The sequence below is a fragment of the Galeopterus variegatus genome, unplaced genomic scaffold (assembly GCF_000696425.1).
Source record: "Galeopterus variegatus unplaced genomic scaffold, G_variegatus-3.0.2 Scaffold2375, whole genome shotgun sequence".
Taxonomy (NCBI): domain Eukaryota; kingdom Metazoa; phylum Chordata; class Mammalia; order Dermoptera; family Cynocephalidae; genus Galeopterus; species Galeopterus variegatus.
Window position 1 is genome coordinate 277606 of NW_007728486.1, and position 27561 is coordinate 305166.

Consider the following 27561-nt stretch of genomic DNA (forward strand, 5'->3'; position numbering starts at 1 on the left):
TTCTAAAGGAGGGGCAGGGAAGAGGGGGCGCAGCCCACACCCTCAGTGTTTTTGTTCTGCACGGCATCTGGCCACAACCGCCTGACTTTGCAGCCTTATCCTCCTACGATTCCCTTCATAAACTCTGCTGTAGACAAACTAATCTGCTTACTGTTCCATGAACATGCTTTTCTCAAGCCTGCTCCTTTTTCTTGAAGTTTTACCCTCTTGGAACACTTGATTTAGCAGCTGAAAAAGGCTGATTGAATTCCTATTTCCTCTTCGTGTCTTTCCAGCTAGATCTAACTGCTGTCGTGTCATTGTCTCTGCACTCACTCTCCGTATCATATTATATATGTTTTTGGATTTGAGGATTCTTTTGGTCTTCTTTCATGCCTCCTTCTGCTTTTCCTTCCTTCTTGCCTGCTCACCTGAGTCCATCCATCCATCATCTACTCTTCCATTAATCCTTCCACAAATATCTATTCTGTGCCTTCCTGTGTGCCAGTCAGTGTAATAAGCACTAAATATATTGAGGTCTTGATGAATACTGGTTCACCAATTTATTTTTATTTTTATTTTTTTATGTTGGGGGTGATATAAGCAAGTTAGGTATCCAGGCTTCCTATTGACAACTAAAAAGAGTTAAGTTTAAGCTGGGAAATTGCTAACCTTTTTGGTCGGTTGAAATTAATTACTTTCATTGAGGTATAATTGAATCAGTGGTGGGGATAGAAGGATACTTTGATAGAACTTGTGTTGAGAGAACATCTATTCTTGTTTCTGTAGTTTAATTTTCAATAGTAATGATAGTACAGTAACTCTCAGCTTCCAAATATAGATTTTATTTGTAATGAGAGAAGAGGTAAAAGGAATAGATAAAATTTTATTCATCTGTTCATTCCTGCTTTTGTAATAATCCAATGTTAATGAAATTTAGCATTAAAAGATCATTAGGAAGAAGCAAATAAGTACTGCCTGTGACTTGATAGTTACTGGATATAATTTTAGTGACTGTGACAACTTTCTAAGGGTTTTTAAATATTAAAAATATAAATATATGGAAAATATGATTTCTAATCAATTTGGAATGGTACTAAAGCAAGGTAAATATAACGTGGAAATGATAAGAACAAATAATAACATTTACTGGATGCTATAAGAAGATGCCCGCCACACTAGAAAGCCTTCCTCCTTTATGAAGATGTGCTTGAAAGTGTTGATTGGATCCGAAAATTGCTGCCACTCTCCTGTGATCCAGTCAGGCTCCTATAAGAAGATGCCCGCCACACTAGAAAGCCTTCCTCCTTTATGAAGATGTGCTTGAAAGTTTTGATTGGATCCGAAAATTGCTGCCACTCTCCTGTGATCCAGTCAGGCTTCAACACAAAATGGGCCCACTGAAAGTTTTATTATCTGTTACACTAAAGCTGCAATTGGCTGAAAATAGCCTCTCATTTTCAGAAGGAATGGAATAATTTCTTGAGAAAATCAAGCCTTTATGATGTTTTGAAATTATGCTTAAAAAAGCTTAAACACTATTCAGTTGGGTCTCTTTGCTTCATGCAGAGAGATTCTTTGTGGTGTTAGTTGATACAGTGGACATGTATGGAAGGTAGTTCTGTGTCATTTAAATGATTGCTTTATGTACACAGGAGGGGAAAGAACGTTTATTAGTAAGCCAGTAACAGCACTATGGCAAGAGTTCAGGCTGAGATGTCTTTCAGTCTACTGCCCTTTTCAGTTTTGCCGCTGGTGTTCTGTTAGACACAGGGCAATAATTTCTTACCTCTTAATGCCCTGGTTTTCCAAGTTGCAAAAGTGAATGCGGTCTTGCTGGGAAGCTGCCTCCTCCCAGTCCTTTTCAACTCTGATTCTATAGGAGGATGGTTCCAGCAAGTGCCGTTTTGCCTTATAGTGTCAACTCTGCACATTTAGAACTTTTCTTTATTGTTAGAGCTGAAGAAAATCCCTATGCTGGAGGATCCATTTATATGATGGGGTGAAAAGGTTTTGGGTAACTCTAATAGTTGGTGGTGAGAGCAGTGATGTTTTGACTTTGATAGTCTTGATCAATTTTTGACTCATGCTGAAGGACATTTGGATTGTTTGGACTACAATTATCCAATGTAAACATAGGACTTTATGTTTTTGAATACTGAGGTAGTGGTTGTGTATGGTGATTAATCCTGTCTTAGGAAGATATATGAAAGAGAAAGCTGTGCTGTACAATGTGTGACCCCCAAATTTAGAGGGTGTGGAGTCTAATATTGGTACAAAATATACTGACATTCAATTTCTCCATTGTCTATCATCTACTCTTGGATGGATTATAGACTTTGCATTTTTTGCTATAGTTCAAACTGCTCAGTAAAAGCACTAGTATTAATTCACTTACTTCAATGTATGCGAGTACTTCAAAAAGTTCATGGAAAAATAGAATTAAAAGGTAATATGAATCTTACCATGAACTTTTTGAAATACTCTCATACTTGAATACTGGTTTTTGTTATGTTTTCAGTTTTCCCTACTATTATATGTGCTTACTCAGGTAATTTTTACAAGTCTGTGGTATTCCATGTGTACTGACATTAAAAATTTCTTAGAGACCAAAAGGATAAAAGGTTTTGGGAGCTTCTAGGTTTTTTACTTATTATTATTTTTTCTTTTTTATTGGCCTTAAACAAGTGCAGCTTGTTTAAGCCCATTAAGAGGCAAATGAACTAGAATAGCACTATTTCAAGATCCCAAATAAATGTGTTGGAATACTCTCTGGAGAGTTTTGTAAGCAATGGGTCTCTTCATTACTAAGATACAAGTCTTATCTTTTAAAAGAATAATAAAGGAAAAGAGATAACAATAAGGATAATTTTTTGCAACTCATATTTTTTTTTTCTGACAGTGGCTGGTATGGGGATTTGAACCCGTAACCTTGGTGTTATAATACTGCACTCTAACCAACTGAGCTAACCCGCCGACCTGCAACTCATTTTTTAACCTATATATTTACAGAAAATTGGTCCCTCTTTTATCTTTAGACCAACACTTGCCTGTTTGGAGAGGTTAAGTTATGTGAACTCTCTATGGGGGGTGTTACATTTTGCAGCTAACCAAAATGTTCTTTCACAGGCCAGTTATATCTTACTGTCCTTTTGGTGCTATTTTGGTTAAACAGCTTTGAAAGTGTAAAATGTTTGGGTAGTATAATGACAGTTTATATTAGGATATAGTGTCTGAAATGCCTGTACTCTATTTTTAGAAAAATCTACAAGTGCGTTGACTGTTGGACCCAATATTTTGGAGGCAGGCATAAAGGGTTGAATAATAATTGCAATGATTTAGGTGGAGAGATGTTCGGACTGAAAATGTGATATAAGTGGAAAAGTGATGCTAGAAGAATTTAAACTCTGACTTGGATTATTTCTGTAAGGAGCCTATTTGACCCTAAATTCGCATATCATTTTCACTATCATCTGCTTTGGGATAATAAGGGTTGGGTATGTGGCTTTAAGTGTAGCTTTAGGCTAGACCCCTAAAGTTGAGCCCTTAATTTCCTTTTGCAGGTATCCTCTTGGCTTCATTGCCAAGTTCAGTTACGTATTGTACGTGTAGTTCCTGCCTCCTGGGGATGGGACACATCTCACTTGGCTATCACAGGTGTAGGAGATTCACTGCCTCTAAAACTACACTTACTATTTTCTCTTCCTCTAGACACTGTCCTCCTGGGTCTCCCCATCAAGGCATTGCTGTCCAGCCTTGCTGAATTCCTTGATTGTTCCATCCTTCTTATACTTCAGTTCCAATTAATCTTTCTATTTTCTCTTTAGTATGTCTTCTAATTTCTGTTCCATTGCCTCTACCCTTCCTGGTATCAACTGCTGTCAACATCCTCTTCCATATTCTCCTGCCTACAGCCTGGCTCTTCTCTAGGCCAGTCTCCACCAGGCAGTAGATATTATATCTATACTTCAGTGTATGTTAATATTTAATGCTGTGCAGTTTTGTCCTCTCATTGTTTAGTCTCTGCTATTCCTCACCATGTCCTAAATGCTTCAGCCATTCTTCATATGTCTCTTGTTCTCCCTGGTAGTGTTAGGTATTATTGACACTCTCCCTGGTCTTCAGGAATCCATTTAATCATATTCCTAAGTCCATGACACACCCCATTATTAGTTCATACAGAACTCTTCATTTTGTCCTGTCGTATTCCCTATATTTTCATTTCCCACTCTGACCCCCTTTTGTGAACACGGAGAACTCCTTTTATGTGTTTAATATCCTTGAAACTGTATGTATTTTTGTAAAGTATATAGTATTTCTGTGTATGTTTAGTTTATACAAATACCTTGAGTTGTAGACCTCAATCTATTGCCTTTTTTTTTTTAAACATAGCTGCCTTGGGAAAAAAGTCATAAATTTTGGGGGTGAGTTTCTGTGTACTTATTGATTCTTAGTATTTCCAAGGATGAAAGTCCTGCTGGGCTGTACAACACCAGGGGGCACTATTTACCTTTTATTGTATGTGGTCAGTGTTTCCCTAGAGTTGTGCAATGTGGTGTCTCTGGTTGCATTCTCTAGATTTTATTTCAACATTTGTGCAGCTTGTTTAAGCCCATTAAGAGGCAAATGAACTAGAATAGCACTATTTCAAGATCCCAAATAAATGTGTTGGAATACTCTCTGGAGAGTTTTGTAAGCAATGGGTCTCTTCATTACTAAGATACAAGTCTTATCTTTTAAAAGAATAATAAAGGAAAAGAGATAACAATAAGGATAATTTTTTGCAACTCATATTTTTTTTTTCTGACAGTGGCTGGTATGGGGATTTGAACCCGTAACCTTGGTGTTATAATACTGCACTCTAACCAACTGAGCTAACCCGCCGACCTGCAACTCATTTTTTAACCTATATATTTACAGAAAATTGGTCCCTCTTTTATCTTTAGACCAACACTTGCCTGTTTGGAGAGGTTAAGTTATGTGAACTCTCTATGGGGGGTGTTACATTTTGCAGCTAACCAAAATGTTCTTTCACAGGCCAGTTATATCTTACTGTCCTTTTGGTGCTATTTTGGTTAAACAGCTTTGAAAGTGTAAAATGTTTGGGTAGTATAATGACAGTTTATATTAGGATATAGTGTCTGAAATGCCTGTACTCTATTTTTAGAAAAATCTACAAGTGCGTTGACTGTTGGACCCAATATTTTGGAGGCAGGCATAAAGGGTTGAATAATAATTGCAATGATTTAGGTGGAGAGATGTTCGGACTGAAAATGTGATATAAGTGGAAAAGTGATGCTAGAAGAATTTAAACTCTGACTTGGATTATTTCTGTAAGGAGCCTATTTGACCCTAAATTCGCATATCATTTTCACTATCATCTGCTTTGGGATTCTTTCTTTCTTTCTTTCTTTCTTTCTTTCTTTCTTTCTTTCTTTCTTTCTTTCTTTCTTTCTTTCTTTCTTTCTTTCTTTTTCTTTCTCTCTCTCTCTCTCTTTCTCTCTTTCTCTCTCTCTCTCTCTTTCTCTCTTTCTCTCTTTCTCTCTTTTCTTTCTTTCTTTCTTTCTCTCTCTCTCTCTTTCTTTCTTTCTTTCTTTCTCTCTCTCTCTCTCTCTCTTTCTTTCTTTCTCTCTCTCTCTCTCTTTCTTTCTCTCTCTCTCTCTTTCTTTCTTTCTTTCTTTCTTTCTTTCTTTCTTTCTTTCTTTCTTTCTTTCTTTCTTTCTTTCTTTCCTTCTTTCTCTCTTTCTTTCTTTCTTTCTCTTCCCTCCTTCCCTCCTTCCCTCCCTCCCTCCTTCCTTCCTTCGATTCATTCATTTTTTAAAATTTATTTTCATGGGAAACTGTGTTGTTTTGATACAGACATATCTTGCACAATGATTCACTTAGGGCAGATAGCATAGTTTTGTCCCCATTAGCTCACTCCTTATCTTCCCCCACTCCCCCCCACCCCCAGCCTCTGGTAACCATTATTCTAGTCTTTCCTTTTATTTTTTTAAACACACAAAGATTAATATCCTTATTGCAAAAAGAACTCTTCAAAATGAATTAGAAAAACCTAAGCTGAAATTTGGTGAAGGACATGAGCAGATAAGTCACAAACCCAAAGAAATACATGTAGTTAATAAGTACATTCTAGGATCTGGTTGTAGGCAGGGGCATGGCAGTCCTGGCCCCCATCTCTCAGGATCCTAGGCATCAGGCTGGCTGTGTTGCTGGCCTGGATGTGTGGTGGTGAGTAGTTTCTAAAAAGATTCTAGAACCTTTTTATGCAGGCCTTCCAAGATTCTGTAAACCAAATAATACCCTATAGTAAATCTCTTCCTATTTAAATAATGTGGAGTGTGTTCAGTTCTATGTAATCACTGAATCTTGACATGTAGAATCAGTTTTAGATATTGCAAGTAACTTCTCCTAATATTTATCCTTCTTTTAAATTTGTAATGTCCTTGGTTGAAGAGGAATACTTAATTTTGGTGTAATCAAATCTATCTTTAATCTATGGTTTGTGTTATGTTTGTCTCATTTCCTCTTACTTTTAAAAAATTCTCTCCTCTGTAGTCTTCTATTAACTTTGTCATTTCATGCTTTACATTTAAGTCTTGCTCTAGAGTCCTCTTGAATGTATGGTGTAATGTAGGTTTCTAGTTTTATTTTTCTTCATATATTAAGCCAGTTTTCCTAAGATTATCTACTAAATAGTCTTTTACTAATTAGTTTTGATACCACCCTTATATAATTCCCATATGTAAAGTCTGTTTCTGAGTTTTCTGTTCTTTCCTTTGTGTGTTTTTCTGTCTTCAGCCAGTAGCATATGGTTCATATAAATGCAACTTTGCAATATGTCTGATTATCTCCAAGAGAAGTATTCCCTTTTTCAAAGTTGACTTGGTCCATTAATGTGGACCTTATAGTCTTTCATATAAATTTAAATAGGTAATTGAGCTTCATAAAGAAAATTCTGATGGTGTTTGAGATTTTATTAAATTTGTGGATTATATTGAAGACTACTGTTACTTGTATAAGATCATCTTATCCAAGAATGTGAAAGACCTCTTCATTTATTCAGGTCATATTTTATATCCTTTTAATAGAGTTTAGACTTTTCTCTACATAGGGTTTGCATTTTTTCTGCTAAGCTAGTTTCTGGATGCTTCATATGTTTTATTGCTAATGGGAATGGTATCTTTTTTTTATTTCTATCTGATTATTGTTGGGATAAAGAAATGTTTTCAGTGTCTTTCATTTTTGAGTAGTGTATGATTTCTCTTATGACTGTTTTTTAAGCCTATGACTGTTTATTTAGTCATATCTATAGGTAATAGTCATATGGGATTTTTAAAGGCAGTGCTTTTATTTTTTTCAGCAAAATAATCGAAACGTAATCATAGAACATAGTATACATTGTGTAGATTCTTTTGAAATTACTGTGGCTTTCTTTTTGGCTTGTATGTGAGTAGTTTTTGTGGATGTTTCTTCCATGCTTTCTTTGGGGGCCATCATCTCAAAATTCAGAAATATTTTTAACATTTTAATTTAGTAGGTTTTGTTTTGCATTCAACATTAATAAAAATCTCTCTAATTATTTAAAATATTCAAAAGCATCATTTAAACAACTGCATAATATTTTTTATCATATCAGAAAAATGCCCATCCCTGAGTATCCTTTAAATACTTGTGCTTCTCCCTAGTTTGCCCTGTACCTTTTGGGCTGCCTTTTAAACACTTTTGTATGGTTTTCTTCTTCCACCTAAACCTTATTAATTAAATGCTGCTTTCCCCTCCAGGTTTTGTGTGTAGTCCATCTTAACATCCAACTTGAGGAATCCTTCCCGTGATAATTCCGAATTCATATTTCTTGCTTAGCTCTTTCTTGTGAATTCCAGATGCAAATTTCATGTTATCTTTAAAAAATCTATCATATGGTTATAAAAATAGCTCCAAACTGAACTTATCTTTTCTCCAAACCCAACCTACTTCCTTACATATTTGGTGGCTTCCTGGCAGACGGTAATACCATCCATGCAACTCGTTACCCAGTTTCTTAACCCAGAAATCTGGGAATTGTGCAACTTAGCCAAGCTACCCCACTCTTCTTCCTTCTGATCTCCAATTGGTCACTAAATCCTATTAAAATATACTACGAAACGTATTTCTTTATTTTATTTTATTTTATTTTATTTTTTTGGCTTCTGACTGGTATAGAGATCCAAACCCTTGTCACTAAATCCTATTAAAATATACTACGAAACGTATTTCTTTATTTTATTTTATTTTATTTTTTTGGCTTCTGACTGGTATAGAGATCCAAACCCTTGATCTTGGTGTTACAAGGCTGCACTCTAACCAACTGAGCCAACCGGCCAGCCCTCAAAATATTTTTAAAAATACTCATCCCTTCTTTTCTAGGAGGATTTTAAATGCTTATGTCAAAATTTTTTAATGGCTCCCCATTGACTAGAGGAACAAATTTGAAACCTGAGATTTATATTAAATCAGAAAATTGAATTTGTTCAGCATGGAGGAGCTGGATATGCTAGCAGTTTGTATGATTCAAGTCAACATAAGAGAGGCTGTTCCTTATAGAATGTCTATCTATGGAATGGGTGGTCTTAAGAGTAGCAATTTTACAGTCACTGGAGATGTTAAAGCAGAGACTGGATGAAGATCTAGTGGGGTAGTCACAGCCCTGGAGAGATTGATCTTGATGACTCCTAACATTTTTTCCAACTGGAAGAGTCAACAGTTTTTGACTTGAGAAGTGAGAGCAGTAGCTTTGGTCTGTGTGACACATTCCTCTTATTTGAGACTGCTTTAAATGTGTAAAACTCTTCAGCAGGGGTGCATTAGAAGCTGCCATTTTATTAGATTCACTTTTATGTATTTAACTTAGTAGATTAAGTTTTTTTTCAAAAAGTATTTTCCTTCTGACATTTCTATATTTTTTGCCTTTGAAACTTGATTCATCTTATGATCTTCTATTTTATTTTATTTTAATAATTTTATTTTATTTTATTTTATTTTATATTTTATTTTATTTTAATTTATTTTTGTTTTGGTGGCCGGCCTGTATGGGTATCTGAAGTCTTCACCTTGGTGTTGTCAACACCAGGCTGTATCAGGTAAGCTAAATGGCCAACCTTGTTTTATAAAAAAATACCCGCAAAATCCATAATATGACATAGGTCCTGAAAAGTGGTTAGTAGTCATTGTCATCTATGTTCTGTGATATTCCTTGGCCAATTTTATTAAATTTATTAGATTACATTTATTTATTTATTTATTTATTTTTATTTTCAGCCCTTGGTAATTAAAGTTACTTAGTTTCTTTTTCTCTCTTCCCCAGAACAAAATGCTTGATGGAAGCAAAAATTGGACTTTAAATTTATATAAATTTCAGTAGACTGTGTAGTGACTATAATCAGAGAACTTTCTATACCAGAGTCACTTTTGGAATGCTCTGTGTCAGTGTGACATATTTGCTATATTTGGTGTGAAACACATTTTTCCCTACCCTTCTCAGTCTTCTCAGTGTCAGCTAACATAACTGCATCAACTGTGTGTCTCATTTTACAACGTAGAGCTGACACATTCTTCAGAACAAGATGAGGACACATTATAGGCACTTACTGTTGAGGACTCAGACAGCAGAGATCTTCCTGTAAGAGTGTCTGCATCAGAGATGGACACAGGTTTGGTGAGTTCCTGTCACTGCAGAGGAAGTAGAGTTTGCCCTCCTTCGTGTCTGAATCCCTTCATGAGCTGAGGTCATCTTCTCTGCAAGTGGGGCACAGGGTTTGTTATCCTCATGTGTCATGTGACTTATTTTGCCAATGATTTTTCTAGCCATTGCACTTCATGTTTGTCTTCTTTTCCTGAGACATCCTAGATATTTATCCATGTAACAGTCTTCCTCTACTGTAAAACTTGTAGCAATTTGGATCTGCAACTAGACATGTTGATTTCTATTTAATCATGATTGGGCCTCCTTACCTGTTTTCTTCTTATTTAGCCAGCATAGGCCTTTAGTATGTGAGGTATGTAATAGGTGATACCTGTGTATTCACTGACATTATAAATTTAAGCAATTATCATTAATGCCTAGTTATAGATTTGCTTGTTAACAAGTTTATTTCCTCCTGTTATTTCAATCGATAATATGGGATTTCAGGGGAAGTTTATTAGATATGTCTGTGCTATATGATTAAGTTTAACATGATGAGGCATCTGTTTTAATTCTCATTTTGCATAAGATATAGTGGCCTGGAAAAAACAGAAACCTATGTTGGTATCCTTCAAAATATAGCAATTAGTTAGTTCATCTTTATTGTATGAGCTACACTTTCAGTAAGATGTTGAATAAGAGTAGTGAGAGAGAACAACCTTGTCTTGTTCCCAGTCTTAGGGAAGGGAGCTTCCAGGGTTTTACCATGGAGTATGATATTAACTATAGGTATTTTAGTAGATGTTTTTAAATCAAGTGGAGAAAGATTCCTTCTACTTCTAGTTTGCTAAGAGTTTTTATCATGAATAAATATTGGATGTTGTCAAGTTCCTTTTCTGCAATGATTGCTGTAATCATGTGATTTTTCTTCTTTTTCAAATATTGAACCAGGTTTGCACACCTGGAACAAATCCCATGCAATTGCAGTTTTGTTATACATTGTTGAATCCCACTTGCTAACACTTTTGCATCTACATTCATAAAAGGTTAATTTAAAAAAATAAGTAAATAAAATAAAATACATGAAAGGACAAAATATCAGTGACATATTTGTAGGCTATTAATATATAAGTTAAAACAAATGATTAAAAGTGAATGCTATTATAGGACATAAAACTCAGCACAAAACTCACACTTAGCCTTCCTCCATGTGTTACCTTAGACATAAAAGTATTAGTCAAATATTTGGGCTTTAATTTCTTTACAGGCAAAATTAGGGGTTTGAGCTAAATGATCTCTAAGATGTCTTCTGGCTCTAAATACTGAAGATTAAAAGCAGTGGGTTGTCACTGAGTAATTTAATTCTAATAATGACAAAAATTTATTAGTTTGGGGGACCAATAAAAAATGAAAAGTTATATGTATCATCAAAGATAGTGGGGGGAGAAATCTCCTGTTAACTCCATGGGAAAGTTTCTGTATTGAAAGTTTCTACTCCTGTTTGGACACTTTATTGTCTCAGGCAAACGGGGAAAGAGCCAGAGACTCTCCCTGCTCTGTGTTATCAGCAGTTAGGAACTGTGCTCTGTGTCTCTTCTACACGAGTATGCCACTACACTGTCTCATTGGATTATTTTTAGTTAAGGGCAGAGAGAATGTTTTCTTCATGATTATAATATCTGGTTGGCTACTGCATTCGTTGGCATATGATGGACTCCTAAGTGCTTGGTTTTTTTTTTTTTTTTTTTGTCTTTGCTGCCTTTCCCCCTCCCAGTTCCACTAAGGATGTTTAAGTAAAGCAGTGTGTTCTAAACAGACTGCTTTTAAAATGTTCCTTCTTGGGCTTTGGTCACTGTTATTAGGTTGTTAGCCCCTGCAGGGTGCAGACCACGTGGTCTGTTTCTTTTATATCTTTATGCAGGATGTTTGTCAGAGCTTTTCCCAGAGTTGCTGGCTGACTCAGAAGTGGAAGATCCCTGGAATAAAAATTAGGAGAGCAGAGAGTATGTGTCCAGTTTTGGTATTGCCACTTTCACACCTTGTGACCTTGGGCAGGTTCTAGAACCTTTTCATTCTGCAGTGAGTTTCTTTGAGATTGTGTTGATAAATCCTTGCTCTGCATACTTCATAAGTTGACAATACATGTGGACTGTCTTTTACATCATATAATTCTGTCCAGATAAAAGATTTTCAACATTTTATGGTGTCAGTGGCCACAGGCCCAGTAGAGCTCTAGTGCAGGGACAGATGACTTTACTTCTTCCTTGTACAGGAGGATTGCTGCATTTGTCGTGATGGTAAATAGCCCTCTCCACTTTCTCCCATCTGCTATTTCCATGTGTACCTCACCTTGGGATTTTTGATTACAAGGGTAAGAGGAATATTTGTAGCTAGTGTGTGACTGTCAACTGATTCCACATTTTAGTTTTTATTAACTATGGTATAGAAGTATATATGGGAAGGAAAAGAGGGGATTAGTGCAGAAGTAATTGGCGAACATTATTGATTAACAAGTTCCTTGACTGTCATTGAATGAATATTATTTTTAACATGAATTTAATAAATATAATTAAAGCTGGGTTTAGGAATTCTAGCAAGCAGTGTCTTAAATATTACTTCATTGTTAAAGTCTACTGAATAATAAAATATTTTAATCTGTGATCACCTTGCTTATTAGCATACTTTTTGAAATGCTTTTAGAACCGACTTATGATTTTCTTGAAGTTGAACTAAATTTTTATTTATCACATTTACAAGTATAGAGCCTCTGAAGTGTATCTTGATAATAATAACATTGGGTAACATTTTCTGGGCACTGTGTTAAGCTGGTTACAAAAAATATTTTCATCCACTTCTCACAACAATCCTGGGAAGGAATGAGGATGAGTATTTCTAGTTTATAGATGAGGAAACAGGTTTAAGAGAAGTTGAGTAACTCGTCTAAGGCCATAGCCAGGACAAGGGCAGCATCAGGGATTGGAGCCCAGGGAGTGGCTTCCCAGCTTAAGCTCATTCTGCTACACCATGCTTCCCCACCTTGACACACTTCCTGAAGTTGAGGGATAGAGTCCATGTATTTTCAGTGGAAAAAAATGGGCAGAAAATAAGCAATGCTCTCTATTCTGAAAAAAACGAAGGAATTAGCCATGGGTGTATTCTTCTAGATGTCTTCAGGCTGCACATTAGATATGTAATATGTAATGTGCCTGATAAATGAGACGGGCCTTTCCTAGGTTAAGATAGTATGACTTTGGACAAGATACCTAACATCCCTGGGCCTGCATTTTCTAGTTTATAAAGTGATGGTTACAGGCTGGGTTTGAAGGACAAAGACTGCCTCTTCCACTGGGTCTTTTATATGGGTGGAGGGGAGGAGGAAAAGGAGAGAGCCTGACCTTGTCTTTATAGAGTTTTAAATTCACCAGAAACTAGTTTTTATATACTTATAAAGTTTATAGCAATCTGTGCTATGGAGATGAATTTATCAGCTTATGAGAATTTTCTCAAGTTTTAGTGTCACTGCAGCTGCTACGAGAGTGTTTTTTAGGCATTGGTGGAACCCAGCTCTTCCTTTGTACGTGATCCCATCTGTGTTTCCCTGATAATAACCCTGGGCAGTGTGTGCTCCTGCAGGGCCTCCCTGGCTGACTCTGTGGTCTTGGCCCTGGGGGCTGATCTCCTAGCAGGAAGCACCTCCACCAGCCGCCCCTGCAAAAAGGCTGCTGCCCACTGGTAGTGTTTGTGAATTGTTAACTTGCCAGATGGGTTTTTGGCAAATTGACTTAGAGTTGTTTTACAAAGAGTAAGAGCTCAGTAAATATGACTGATTTAATAAATGAATGAAAATATGGAGTAAAATGAAGGTTTGAATAGCAGAACACTCAGGGAAGTTAAACTAATTCCTATTCTAGGGCTAATTATTTTTATTCGTTGGTGTGATCCACATTTCTCAGTCTGGGAACAGGTGCTTGGATGAAGGAGGAGAGTGAGGGGATCAGGAGTTTGGGGAAACCTTGAACTCTGGTTCCTGACCCAGCCAGCCACTTTGTACGGGTTAAGAAGTATGATTGAGTTTAGAAGGCTTCAGGCCAGCCCATTTTCTCCTGTTTAGAGTCAAGGCATCCTATTTAGTAGGTGTGTGTGTCCAGATTAAATCCTAAATCATGGAGTGGAGGAAGAGAATTCAGAAGTTCATGTCTCTGTCCATTTCCCCAACCCGGCCAAATCATATTTCCTGCACAGTAAGGGAATTCAGTATAGTGCAGCCAGATTACAGGTCCTAGAAAAAATGAAAACGTTTCATGTTTCCACCGCAATGATTTGACTTTTTAATAAACCAAATTCATGTCTCTTGTTTTTGCAAAGTCAGGAACGTATCTTGTTTAGCTTGGCAATCTTGATTTTTTCATATATTTGTGACACGTTTTTCTATGTCATTAAATCTTTTGAATGGCATGATTTAAGATATTTTATTATGAAAATTTGAACATCCATACACATAGAGGTACAGCAAAGCCCGATGTCCCATCACTCAGCATCAACAATCAATATTATGGATGCCAATGTGGTTTTATCTACCTCTCGCCCTCTCCCCAGGGGGTGCCCTGCCATCTACTTTTTTGTAAAATAATTTAAAACAAAGTCCAGATATCATGTTATTTTAATATCAGATAGTTCAGTATGCATCTCAAAAAAAGATTTTTAAAATATGTTACAATGCCACTATTTATACTGAGTGCAAATAGAATTGGTTTAATATTATCCAGTAACTAGTTCATTTTTAGAACTCTCTGATACCCTAGAATGGAAGTTAGATGCAATTTAAGATGTGATTTGATTCATGCTCAGTCTCTCTCTTTTTGCCCAGGGGTTGGGGGACAGCAGGAACACTCAGTGGGTGGTTCTGTGTACGTTACACTCTCTCACATCGGGGGGCTCCCAGTGTCTGGGTTTCTAAGAGGCACAGTATTGAAGCTCTGAATGAGCCATGGGTTTGGGGATGACAGCTTGATCCCTTCTTTGTAAATTTTTCAATTGACCTTTTCTCTAATGGGGTTTTCATCCACTTGCTATTCATTAAGTGTACCCATTATTTCAACAGGGATTCAAAATGGTGGTTTTTCTAATTCTTTCATTTCTTTTGCAATTTTTGGCTGGAATTTTTCTGTTTTGAAGACCTTTCTTTGTTCGCTAGGTATGTTTTATTACTCTGAAGTACATTTTATACTGGAAAGGCAGGATAAATGCTTCATTATTTCCTATTAGTTCTTGATTGGTACCCTAGTATTTTCCAGTGATATCTAGTGTTTTATTTTTCTTATTCCTTTTAACATATTCAGTATATTTAAATCCATCAGGCTATTATTCTTTCTGTAATAGCATGATTTTTATTTAATAGCTGTATAGATAGCCATCGTGTGTATAAAGCCATCATTTCTTTTTTAGCTATCTCTTTATTGTTAGACATTTTAGCTTCTTTCAATTTTTTTCCCATTAATAATCCATTTATTGTTGACCAGGAGCTGTGCTGACCACTTTTCTTTCATTAACTCATTTAATCTTCACAATAGTCCAGTGATGCATCACTCTTTGAATATACCTCTGGATATTTACCTAGAATGGATTTTCTGAAGTTGAATTTCTGGCTCAAAGGAACAAGTTTTTTAAAGGTCACTGACACACATTATCAAATTTCTCCATAAAGCTTTCTCTGTCAGTGCAGGTTTGAGGCTGCCTTGAGTTCAGGTTGAGGACTACAGGAGGAAAAAAGTTGGTGACTCACTGCTGGTTTGGTGGTTCTTTGAATTCTCTTCTTCTCTAGTCCTCCTGCCATTATGATGTAGTCTTCAGGCTTATCATGTAGCTGCTCTGAGCATTCACTTCTGCCATACTCTGTCAGTCACTGCAGTCACAAAGACCTGCACAGTTTCAAGGAGATGGTTATTTGTAGACTGAGTGAGATTATGGGAGAGAATAGAGAAAGACTTGAAAGAATAAGCCATAGTATGAGCCAGGAAGCACTCATACATTGACATGTTGGGTAGAAAAGCCAGTAAAGGGGACTTGAGTGAAAATGGCCAGCAAATTAGAGAAAATTGGAAAAGGGGGTATCATGAAGATGACAGGAGTGTGCTTTAAGGAGTAGGAGGGAGTCAACAGTGAAAATTTTCTGAACAATTAAGAATCTGAGTAAGACGAAGATGGAAATGTCACTGGCGCCTTGTTGGCTACCAGTTTCTGTTGTACTGTGGGGATGGAAGTCAGATAACAGTGGGCTGAGCCAGGAGTGAGGGGAGGTAGAGGTAGCAAGAGTAGTAATTCCTGTTGGTAGTTTTGGTATGAAGGGAAGCCAAGAAATGGGACAGTAGCTGGGAGTGGGGAGTGATGTGGACTCAGGGAGGGTTTGTTTTTTAAAGCATGTTTGTGTGATACTGGGAATGTGCAGTACAGAGGGAGGTGTTCACGTTTCAGCAGAGAAAAGGGATAGCTAAAGAAGTGAGGTCCCAAGCATGCAACAAGGAATTCAGTGCAGAACACAAGGGAAAGAACTTGCTCTTGTTTGTAGCAGGGTCTGTTTCCACGGCAAGGAAGAAGGCAGAGAAGACAAGTGCAGGTGTTTTTCAGTATTAGCAGTTTGTCTCAGATTCTTCCATTTTCTCAGTAAGTTACTTCAGAAGATCATCTCACCATTGGAAAGAGCAGGTTAGGTGGGGGGAGATTCTATGAATATTGTACTGGAGATTCGAAGCCTAGATGAGAATGCAGAACAGTGTTGGGCTTAGTTGAGGTATGTGTAGAGCCGTGCACTCATGTGTCTTTCTTTTACAGCGTTCAGGTGCTCAGGTGCAGGCAAACAGAGAGTGGATGGCTGGACTGAAACAAGTAGTGGTCTTACCAGACAACTGTGATGGAGGGAGAGAGGGACAAGGGAATGTTTGAAGATTCTAATTCCATGGCGAAACATGGAATGTGATCTGGCAAGGAAGGAAGGGAGATGGGGTGCAGGTCATGGATCATGCAACAGTGGAAAGAACTCTGATTCAAGGTCCATGCGGTGGATGAAGCTTTAGAAGGGGTTCTAGGGTAAGAGCTTAAAGAATAGAAGGCGGTGGTCAGAGTTAGATGTTCCGTCCGAGTATTTGTATATCCAAATGCATATTGATTCATTGATGATTGAACAATTAATTGATCATCCACTCTTTGTCAGTCACTCCTCAAGGGCCCGGGTAAAGGTGGTAAACAAACAGCAGGGTCTGCTGAAATGGAGTTTACATTCCATGGGTAGGAGACTGACCACAGATTCACATAAATTCAAGGGCTAAGCTCTCTGAAGAATAAGGTGAATAATGGAAAAAAGAGAGACGGGCGTGCTATTTTAGGAAATGTGGTCAGGAAGTTCTCTTAGTGGAAGCAACTATTAAGCAGAGATCAGTGACTGAGTGCAGTGTTCAGAGATCCAGGGGAAGAGTGCTTTAGTGCAAAAGGCTCTGAGGTGAGAGGTGAGAGTGGACTCAACATGTTCAAGGAGGAGAAGGCCAGCAGGCGCGAGCGGAGTGGAGGAGAGTGGTAAAGTGAGAAGCAGGAGGGGCCTCTTTAGTTGTGGTGAGGCATTTGACTTTATGCTGAGGGTGATGGGAAGCCACTGGAGGGTTTAGTGTAAGCTTTGAAATTGATCTTCCGGAAGTGGTACAGTTTCTGATAATGATCAATTTGAGGGTGTGTGACTTGGGAATGGGTTGCTATTGAGGGAATTCTTGCTGGAGGCAAGGAATCAAGATCTTGGGTGAAGGATCTACCTGAGTGTTGGTTTGCTCTCGGAGTGGATGTCAGAATCACTGGGAGTGGTGATAGAGGTGGAGATGGAAAGTAGAACAGTGCGTCAGGAGGTGAACTCTTCAGTGAATGGTGGGGGTAGGGAATGACAAGAAGTGGATGCCACGGTGGATGGCAGAAGGGAGGAGCCATAGTAGGTGGTGTAGCCAGTGGCAGGAGTTTTCAAAGGAGCTGATAGTTTTGAAGGAGAATAAATTGTTTGACAGTTCCTGGGGATCAAGGAAGTTACTCGTCCACTTCCTGTCCCTCAAATATGTGGGATTTCACATGAAATACCTCTATCTGAGAGGAATACAGGATGGGGAGTGCAGTGGATTGAATTATGTCCCCCCCAAACTCATTGAAGCTTGATTGTGTCTCCCAAGTTTTATGTATTAGAAACTTAGCCCCCACTGTGACTGATAAGAGGGTGGGAAATCCTTTTATGGAGCCTTGAAGAGGTGATTGGATTGCAGGACCGTGCAGTAGTGAATGGATTAAAAATGGCGATCAGAGGCATGGTTCTGAGGGCTTTAAAAGAAGGGGAGAATCTGTCTCTCTTTCTCTCTCTCTGCTGTCTCTGCTTCCACCATCTTGCAATGTGAGACCCTGGGTCAGTGTCACCACCCCCAGATATACTTTGGACTTCCCAGCCTCAGAAACTGTAAGCAATAAATTTCACTTTCTTTATAAATTACCCAGTTCCAAGTATTTTGTTATGAGCCACGGAAACGGATTAATACGGGGAGATCTTCAAGGGGCTGCCAGTTACTGTTATTGCAAGGAGGTGAAGTTCCCTTTTGAGAGAGGTTAGGGCAGGGGTTCTCAACCCAGAGGTATTTTGCCCTCCCCCTGCCCCCGGGGACATTTGGCAATGTCGATACATTTTTGGCTGTTACAACTGAGAGTTGAGCTACTAGTATGTACTGGAAGTGGCCAGGGATGCTGCTAAATGCACAGGACAACCTTTCCTGTCCCCCCACTACAGAATTATCCAGCCCCAAGGTAGGATTGTGGTAGAGAAACCTTGGGGTAGGGATTTAGGGGTATTTGTTCATTACAGACCTGGAGTTCCAGCAGGTCATACTTCCCTATTTTCCTCATTGTTCCATAACCCCTCTGATAATTTTTGGCTTGATATGCACATACACATTTCTGCCACATGCTCACACACACATGCATGATCCTGTTTCCCTTATTTTTTGTTTTGCTTAGTATCTGAGGCGTAGGAAAGAACTAACTAATTTTAGGGCTGGTTTTACCCACTCTATAAGAGGAATGCAATGGCTATACTGTTATGAAAATTAATGACTTGAGAATAGAGGGATGTGGTTTCCTAGGTGTTAAGGAAATTTAGGTATTTCCTGGTATTTAGACAATTTTAAGCTCTGTAGGAGTAAAAAATCCTTTATTTCCCCTCATAAAAATGTCCTAGAAGACCAAATAATGTTCTCGAATAGCCTGAAGGAATGGAGAAAATAGAGAGGCCTCTTTTGTCCTGCTTTGTCACTCTGAATATCAAAGGCAGATTTGGGGACTTTTTTTTTTTTTTACAGACAGAAATAGGAAGAGGCATGAAAATTGCATGACTAGTGTCCTGATAGAATTAGCTATTTATGTGTTTGAAATTTAGTTGTTATAGCTGAAGTATAGACCTAGCCTGGTTTTGCACAACCCAAGTTAAGAATTATTTTTACATTTTCAAAGTTGTTCAAAATAAAACCAAATCAATTGTATGAGTCCATTTCTGTTGCTTATAACAAAATACCTGGAACTGGGTAATTTATAAGAAAACAAAATTCATTGCTTACATTGGAGGCTGGGGAGTCCAGAGTCCAGGGAACACATATGGTGAGGGCCTTCTTTGGCGGTGGCTTTACAGCAACATAGGGGTCTCACGTGGTAGAAAATGGCAGAGCAGAGAGATGGAACTTCTCATGTGCTCTCCTTTTAAAGCCCTCAGAACCATACCCACGACTGCCATTATTAATCTGTTCTCTAAGGCCCCTATTACCATAATAGGACTTCCTACCCTTTTTACACTGTCACAGTGTGGGTCAAGCTTTGGGGGGGACACTCAATCCAAGGCTCCAGTGAAAAATATGCAACAGAGACCTTATGTGGCCCACAAAGCCTAAAACATTTACTATTTGGCCCTTTCCAGAAAGTGTGTGATGGTACATAGATATTTCATTTTGAGTTCTGACTGTGTTGTAAATGAATGAGTCACAGAATCACAACAATGTATTTATTCAGAAATCCTAATAATATTTATTGATGCTTTTTATGTGCTGGTGGCCAGGTTTGTCATATTATATGCTGGCCATCAAAGAGTTTACATTTTAGGGAGAGAGGTAGACATTAGGCACATGATTGCACAGCTAATAAATTAATTAAGATAATTAATTGCACAAAGGAACTATGAAGGGTTCCAAAAGAAAGTGGAAGTGATCATTAAGGACTTTTCTGGACAAGGTATTTTGATCTAATTTTGAAGAATGAATCTGCTATTAGCAGAGGGGCAACAGCAGGACAAGAAGTGAAGAACAGCAGGGGCCTGGAAGAGATGCTAGAGACTCTGTTTCCTCTGCTATAGTTTATGAACGTAGAAATGAGCTACATAAGTTTCTGAAGGTTTCTGGAGAGCTAGTCATGTCAGATATAGATTAGGGACTGGACCTGTGGGTCTGGACTCTGGTAACATGAGAATCAGCTGGTGGCCAGTGCGATCCTGATGCTGGGCACTGTTTGCAGCAAGTCTGTTCTCCCCAGGAGATGCTGAGGTACAGCCAGGAGTGTGGACCCCTGGGCTAGGTGGGCCCAGGTCCTCTAGGGTTCTCAGCCAGTGTCTTCTCATTGTGCCTCTCTTTTCTTGTCTCTTTTAGGGAAATAATAAAAAACTTAATTTTGGACCTACCCTAGAGTTATGTTTCTGAGGAGCATCTGAGAAAACTTTGAGTTTCTATCACTTGCCTTTTCAGGGTGACTTTCTTTGCAGGCCATCTCTTCCCTTCTCATGGTTGGTGCCTTTGGCCCTCCCTGTATCTGCATTCCCTCCCCATTGTTACTCCTGAGACTGAAATTAAGTCACCGACATTTCTGAGCCCAACTGGTGGCGTGCTGGGTTACTAACTCCTTCCTTAGAGAAGGAAGCAGAGTAAACAAAGAGGAAGGAGGATTACTAATTAAATCTAAAAGGGGGGGACTTCTTAGATGGAAGATGAATGGCCCATTCCCTTTTGAGGCAGGAGGTATTTGGGGAGATGGGAGAACAAATCAGATCTGCCCTTTCCTGTGTGGTGCCTCTGGCCTCAGACTACAGAGTCTCCTCTGAGGTTGAGAGTCTCCTTTCTGCGCACAGCAGCAGCCTTGGAAACGGGTTGCTCGCTGGCTGTGTGTACCAGCCTCTCTCCTCTGGGAGAGTTCTGAGCCAGGTGATCCTCCTAATGACTGTGCTTCACCCACAGGGCGAACTCTGTTGGAGAAGCTGTTCAGCCAGCAGGAGAACGGGCCTCCAGAAGAAGCAGAGAAGTTTTGCTCACGGATCATTGCGATGGGCCTTCTACTTCCTTTTAGTGACTGCTTCAGGGAACCGTGTAATCAGAATGCCCAGTCAAGTTCAGCACCCTTTGATGTAAGTAGGAGAATTCTCTTCTCTCTGCAAGGTGGATTGCAATTGAAATAGCAACCGTAATGCGTCTGTCCAATTACCCTATAATTTAAAAACAACATGTGATACTAGCCTTCCTCCCCTCAGCCAACAACAGCTCAGTATATGTTTCTATGCTTTTCTTTTTGACTAGGGCATTAAGCATATTTGCCAAACCTCCTTTAAAAAAAAAACAAAAAAACCCCCAGATGGCCACTCAAGCCGTTTTTTAGCCTGCTCTAATCAGTGATGATTTAAAAGTGGCTCAACGTCAGTATTTCTGACTTGGCTGGTACAGACATTCCTTCAGGAGCAGCTCCATAGGGCATGGTTATTGCTCCCGCTGGGCCACAGGTTTCCATGGGCCCTAGAATGCTACTGCAGTGCGTTCCTAACTCACTTATGTAGAAGCATTGTCTGCCTTCTCCCCCAAGTAACTCAAAAGGTGTATTTATAATTCCTAACAAATATCAGCACAGCTGGATTATCATTTTCAAGCCAGAGTATTACTAACCTTTCTCAGGTATGTGGTTCATGTATGATATTGGTTGTGATGAGCATGCATCTAAAACCCAGACATATAAGAATTCTCATCTGTGAATTTCTCATGAAAAAATTGAAGGTCTGGTTGGCTCATTGTGCAGAGCCCAGGATTTGTGAGTATTTGAGAGTAAGGGGTTCACATCCATCTGGGTTAATCACATTTGTTCCATTGCTGCCAACCACACCCTCCTTTCTTATCAGCCTTCTTCAGTAAATGTGCTATTATTCAAAGAATGAAATGATGGGTTTTGAAAGACAGTGAAAATGAACTCTGACCGAGGTCAAAGTGTGATAGTCAATAATAAAGTGCCTATATTTGCCTGTTTCTCTTCATCCTCTTCTTTACCCATTACAGCCTGTGGCCTTGATCTCCTTTGTGTTTTAGGAAAATAAGTTGCATAAAATATTCTGAGATTGTCTTGATACTTCCTATCTGAAAGAAAATCCCCCAGGTTGTGCTGTGACTTGCGAAGTTTCCTTTTTAAGATTTTTTTTTCTTAAATTTCTTTTCCTGCTGTAGTTTTTTTTTTTTTTTAATGGCATGGCAACTAATCACTGCCAGGTAGATCTCTTCTCCTATGGGAAGAACTAGATAATTTTAACTCTTTCTCTCTTTTCCTCTCGGAGAGGTCTATGATATTGTAGAGATAGAACCTGGGGACTATGGTGGGTTATGTGTTATAGAGCTGTGTTCCAAAGATATATCAATTTGGCAAGTTGGAATTATAATTGATATAGAACAAAGGTAGACACTAGCCATGTCTAATGCTCGCTTTTTGATTAAAACTATTCCCACAGTAATGGCATTTTCCTCTGGTTAAGCCTATAAGTAAACAGTCTGGTCTCTCAGTAAATGTGGAATTGGAATAACCGAAAAGAATAGGGTAACCCTATTCCTCTCTCTCTCTCTCTCTCTCTTTTCTTAATCAACTAACCTGGTTCCTTATATCTTACCTCGCTCCACCTTTGTGTTACACTAGTACCTCTTCGTAGCCGTGCTATTTGGGAGGGCACCTGGGTGTGGCATGGAGAGTGAAAAGTCCTCTGGTTAAGCCTATAAGTAAACAGTCTGGTCTCTCAGTAAATGTGGAATTGGAATAACTGAAAAGAATAGGGTAACCCTATTCCTCTCTCTCTCTCTCTCTCTCTCTCTCTTTTCTTAATCAACTAACCTGGTTCCTTCTTATATCTTACCTTGCTCCATCTTTGTGTTACACTAGTACCTCTTCGTAGCCGTGCTATTTGGGAGGGCACCTGGGTGTGGCATGGAGAGTGAAAATCAAACACAAGCAAATAAAATCTCTTAATAGTAAGTGAAGTAGAATGGGGAATTTCTTTCCCCCCACTTGATGTAATTGCATTTTCTCCTAACTTTATTCATTGGCTCTGTACTACCTGTCTACACCCCTCACCAAACTGAACACAAAACAAACAAAAAGTTAAAGGTACTTTCGTGAAGAAACGTTGTTCATATGTGTACAGAGTGGTTCAGTGACAGAACCATGCACTTACTGGAAGCATAGTCAAGGCTTTTCTTCAAAGGGGGTCAGGTTGTGGTATTAATGGGGGATGGGACGGAATGTTCTTATTTATGGGAAGAGAAGTTTCTGATTAGTACCTGTTGATTTCCAGAAAACAGCTGTTGGGAGCATTTCTAACTAACAGTTCTCTAGAGGACAGTTGCCCTTCAAAACAGAACACAGTGTGGGAATAAGCTCATACCTGGCAATCTTCCCACTGCCAACTTTGTGACTTTGTTCCCTTCCCTAACAGCATCCTATAATCCCTTCCTCCTTTCCCTTCTCTTCTCCATTTACACATGTAATTTGAGCAGTCAGGATTTTTGACTTGGGGATCTTACTGATGCAGTTTATGGATTAGCCTACTTCAGTCAACCCTTCTGATTTTAATCCCATATTATTTTATCCATTTTTTTAGGGCCTAACATTATTCCTTATAAAATGTTAAGAAAATATGAAAGGACAACATTTTCTCACACATTTTAACTTGATTAAGGTTTCAAGAACTTTAAAACACAAAAATGGCTTTGAATGATCATGTTAATTCATTTACAATTTTTTGCCAAATACATGCTACATGCCAGGTAATGTTTTAGGCTTGGAGACATGTTAGTGAGCAAGTGTAATAAATTCCTACCAAGGCCATCCAGCCAGCCACCAAAAAAAGAAAAAAACCTCCCCGTTCTCCCAGAACGTATATCCTATCCCCATTTTAAGAGGATAATATTGTAAGCATAGAACTGGTGCTTATTATATACTTTGCTTCAATAAAATTCAAACTATTAAAAAACTAGTATCTAGCTTATTACTTGAAAAGCATTACCTTTTGCCTTTTGCTGAATGGAATGATATCAACTTTATTAGCTGATCAAAATTATAGCCATGATACTTAAAATTATATATATATGTTGGTTTTTTTTTTTGGTGGCTCACAGGTATGGGATCTAAAACCTTGGCCTTGGTCATGACAACATGACTACACTAAGACACATATTTTTAAAAAATTCTCTCAAAAGTAGGCCTACTGTCCGTAATTCCAGGAAGAAGGCTAGCTTCTCACAGATCAGGGTCAGGGGAAAGTGTTATAACACTATGCTCTAACCAAATGAGCTAAACAGCCGGCCCAAATTATTTTAGCCATCAAAAGTATTGGTATTGGCTTTTTTATTTTTTTTTATTTTTTTATTTTTTTGTGACCGGTAAGGGGATAACCCTTGGCTTGGTGTCGCCCGCACCGTGCTCAGCCAGTGAGCGCACCGGCCATCCCTATATAGGATCCAAACCTGCAGCCTCAGCGCCCCCAGCGCCGTTAATACTACTGCTAGCTGCATTGTAGATGATATTGTTGGATTGTGTAAATCATGGTGTTTTTTTTATGGTCTGAGGAAAGATTGTTTTTTTTCTTTTAGAACCTGTTCTAGTCATCTCTTTCTACCATAGTATCTGGATCCTCAGAAATAGCAAAACCTTCATTACTATGGCACTCCTGATAATTTGAAGTTTCAGGCCACTGCCATTCTGCTGTGCCTGAGGCACACCTGTCCTCAGGCTGTTGCCAACCATGGGCCCAGGATCATTGCCACTTAGGTGTGCATGGAGGTCATTTTGTAAGAGCAACTCTGGTAAATGGTTCTCATAAGACTCCTTCTCCTCTGAATGCCTTTATTCATAACAAAGTCTTTTTACTGGGTCATATTCTTCAGCAGCTGTTTTGTAGACAACCACTTATCTTACCTAGTTGTTGATTATCCATTAACAAGCTCTTCTAGGATTTCTTTAATCATAACTATGTCAATATCACATTATCTATTTACATCACAAAAAAATAAGCATGTTTACTTGTCCCAAGCATTTTTGCAGGTGTATATGGTTACATCTACTTAATCCTTCATGAGCTGATCTCAAATGTCTGTCTAGTGGAATATTTTTGTGTGCATGTTTTTGGATGCTGGACTCCTTTGAATTTGGCAAATCTGCTGACTTTGCTAAATATGTGGTGATCCCCATGCTTACCAGATGGGCAAGGGCTCCTTGGTATGTGTGTAGATGGCCATAGATTTGGATGAGCATGTGAGTAAAGCTAGAATTATAGATGAGGAAGACATGAACATTCAAGCCAAAAAGGAAAAAAAGAAACAAATCATTAATGAAAACAACAGCCACTACCAGAAAGCTAATGAAATGTTCTCTACTCATCGTCACCAGTAGCCAGAAAGAAGACTTAAGTGAACACACAGAAATGATTATTTGTATTTGAGTTCATTTTTTTCAGAGCAGGAAGAATACTTAGATGTTATTTATTCAAGCCCACACAAACCTTTTGCTGACAGGCAGTAAGAGCTGTGACACATCTTTCAGCCCTAAGAGTTGTGCGCGCGCGCGCACACACACACACACACACATTCACACATACATATACACACATATACATATACACACATTTACATATACACACATTTACATTTACGCATGTACATTCATGTACACATACACATATATGCACATATATATACACGCATACACATACACACATATACATACACATACACGCATACATACCCACACATTTTGCTGTATGTTTATTTTTGAAACACTATGGTTTATGGTATTAACTCCTAGAAAGTTTTTATTTTAAAGGTGGTATTAAATAATACTTAATTTTCAGATCAGCTTTTAAAATTATTATAGATGACATTTTTTTTCCTTTCAGATGTCTCTCTGACATATGTATAGAAATCTGTAGTAGAGATCAGCTTTTAAAATTATTATAGATGACATTTTTTTTCCTTTCAGATGTCTCTCTGACATCTGTATAGAAATCTGTAGTAGAATCTAACATTTTACTTACCAAAATTCATTTTGTAGCCATGTTTTACATCTGTTCCATTAGCCAGGTAGTCAGGTTGCATCAATTCATGATGAGGGTGACAAAAGTAGATTAAAACTGAAATCCCTTTTCTCAGTTTTACTTATTTTGTTTTTCAATTTTAAGACCTTAAAGTTCCTACATTTCTTTCTTTATGTGGTTAAGGAGCAGATAGCCTGCTGAGAAGCAGCAGACTCTGTCCTCACCTCCAGTCTTCCCACTTGCAGCCCTGTCCTTCCAGGGTGGCTCTCCCTGCTCTTTCTCAGCTGGTGTTGACTTGGGGTATTTTACATTTGCTGATGCCATTGTCCCCATTCCTTTTGCCTTCTGGCCATCACAGGTGAGGATTTAGCTCACTTATACCCCTTTCCTCTTCCTCCCTGTTCCTTTCAATATAGTTAATATTGCTATGTCTAGTTTCTCTTTAGTAATTCTTCTTTGAACTTTAAAACATATGCTTTCAATATTTTGCTGTTGTTCCATCAACTTCAGATAATTATCTCTTGCTTTGCTGTTCCCCCCGGCCCCGCCCCCGTGTAAAATTAGGCCTCAGCCTTCACCTCCCCACCCTCTGAGCCCTGTCTACCTCCCATCTTCCACCAGATGCACTTTTATTTTTAGGGTGTACATTTAAGGTTAATGTTTGATCCATAGGTTCATTCTCAAAGTGGGAAAACATATGGACATCATATAAATACTATACTTCAGAGGCAGGAAGTGTGCTCTGATTTTGCTTCCTTCTCAACATCCCAGTATCCCAACATCACAGGCCCCAGGCCACTCAAACAAGGATGTGCCTCAGATAAGTTCAAATGGCTTTTGTGTTCACATTTGGTTTATTCCTTTTTTTATGTGGAGCTCCCATGTAGCACAGAATTTTTGACAGCCTCTCTTTTGGGGGGGAGGGAATAAACATGAGCTTCCGCTTCCCACAATATTCTCAATATCTTTGAGTTTTCCACTCTCCTGTAGATTGGATGCTGTCCCCTCCAGCCCCCCCCCCCACATTGAGGTTTAATTCACACTGTAATTGCTGAGGGTGGGAAATCCTTTTATGGTATATTATGGTAACTGAAAGATTGGGCTTTGAAGAGCTGATTAGATTGCAGGACCATGCTGTAGTGAATGAATTAATAATGGTGGTAAGGGGCATGCTTTTGAGGAGATTAAAATAAGAGTGCATGAGAGTTTCTCTCTCCTCCACCATTTTCTGCCATGTGAGATGCCTGGGTCACTGTCACCACCACGGAGACCCTCACCAGATGTGTTCCCTGGACTTTGAACTTCTTAGACTATGAAACTGTAAGCAATAAACTTTGTTTTCTTTATTAAATATCCAATTTCATGTATTTTATTATAAGCAACAGAATCAGACTCATACAAACTCATTCTTACCATTTAGTGGAATTCCTTACTCTTCTGGAAGACTGCTGACTTCTAGTTTACACTGGGTTCTTGATATTTAATTGCGACTTAGATTTTTTTTTTTCAGCAACCCTCCGCCCTCCCTGTTACTAGGGACACAGAGGTG

General features: G+C 38.5%; 1 protein-coding gene across 1 annotated transcript in view; it reads left to right on the plus strand.

Annotated features, from left to right (window-relative positions):
* Positions 1–21137, plus strand: part of LOC103597646 (formin-2-like) — a 28296-nt gene extending 7159 nt beyond the window's left edge. The window contains exons 2-5 of the mRNA XM_008581518.1: positions 17175–17193; positions 18524–18532; positions 18810–18819; positions 20920–21137. Coding sequence (XP_008579740.1) covers positions 17175–17193; positions 18524–18532; positions 18810–18819; positions 20920–21137 — 256 coding nt within the window. The remainder of the gene's footprint in view (positions 1–17174; positions 17194–18523; positions 18533–18809; positions 18820–20919) is intronic.
* Positions 21138–27561: the final 6424 nt, after the last annotated feature.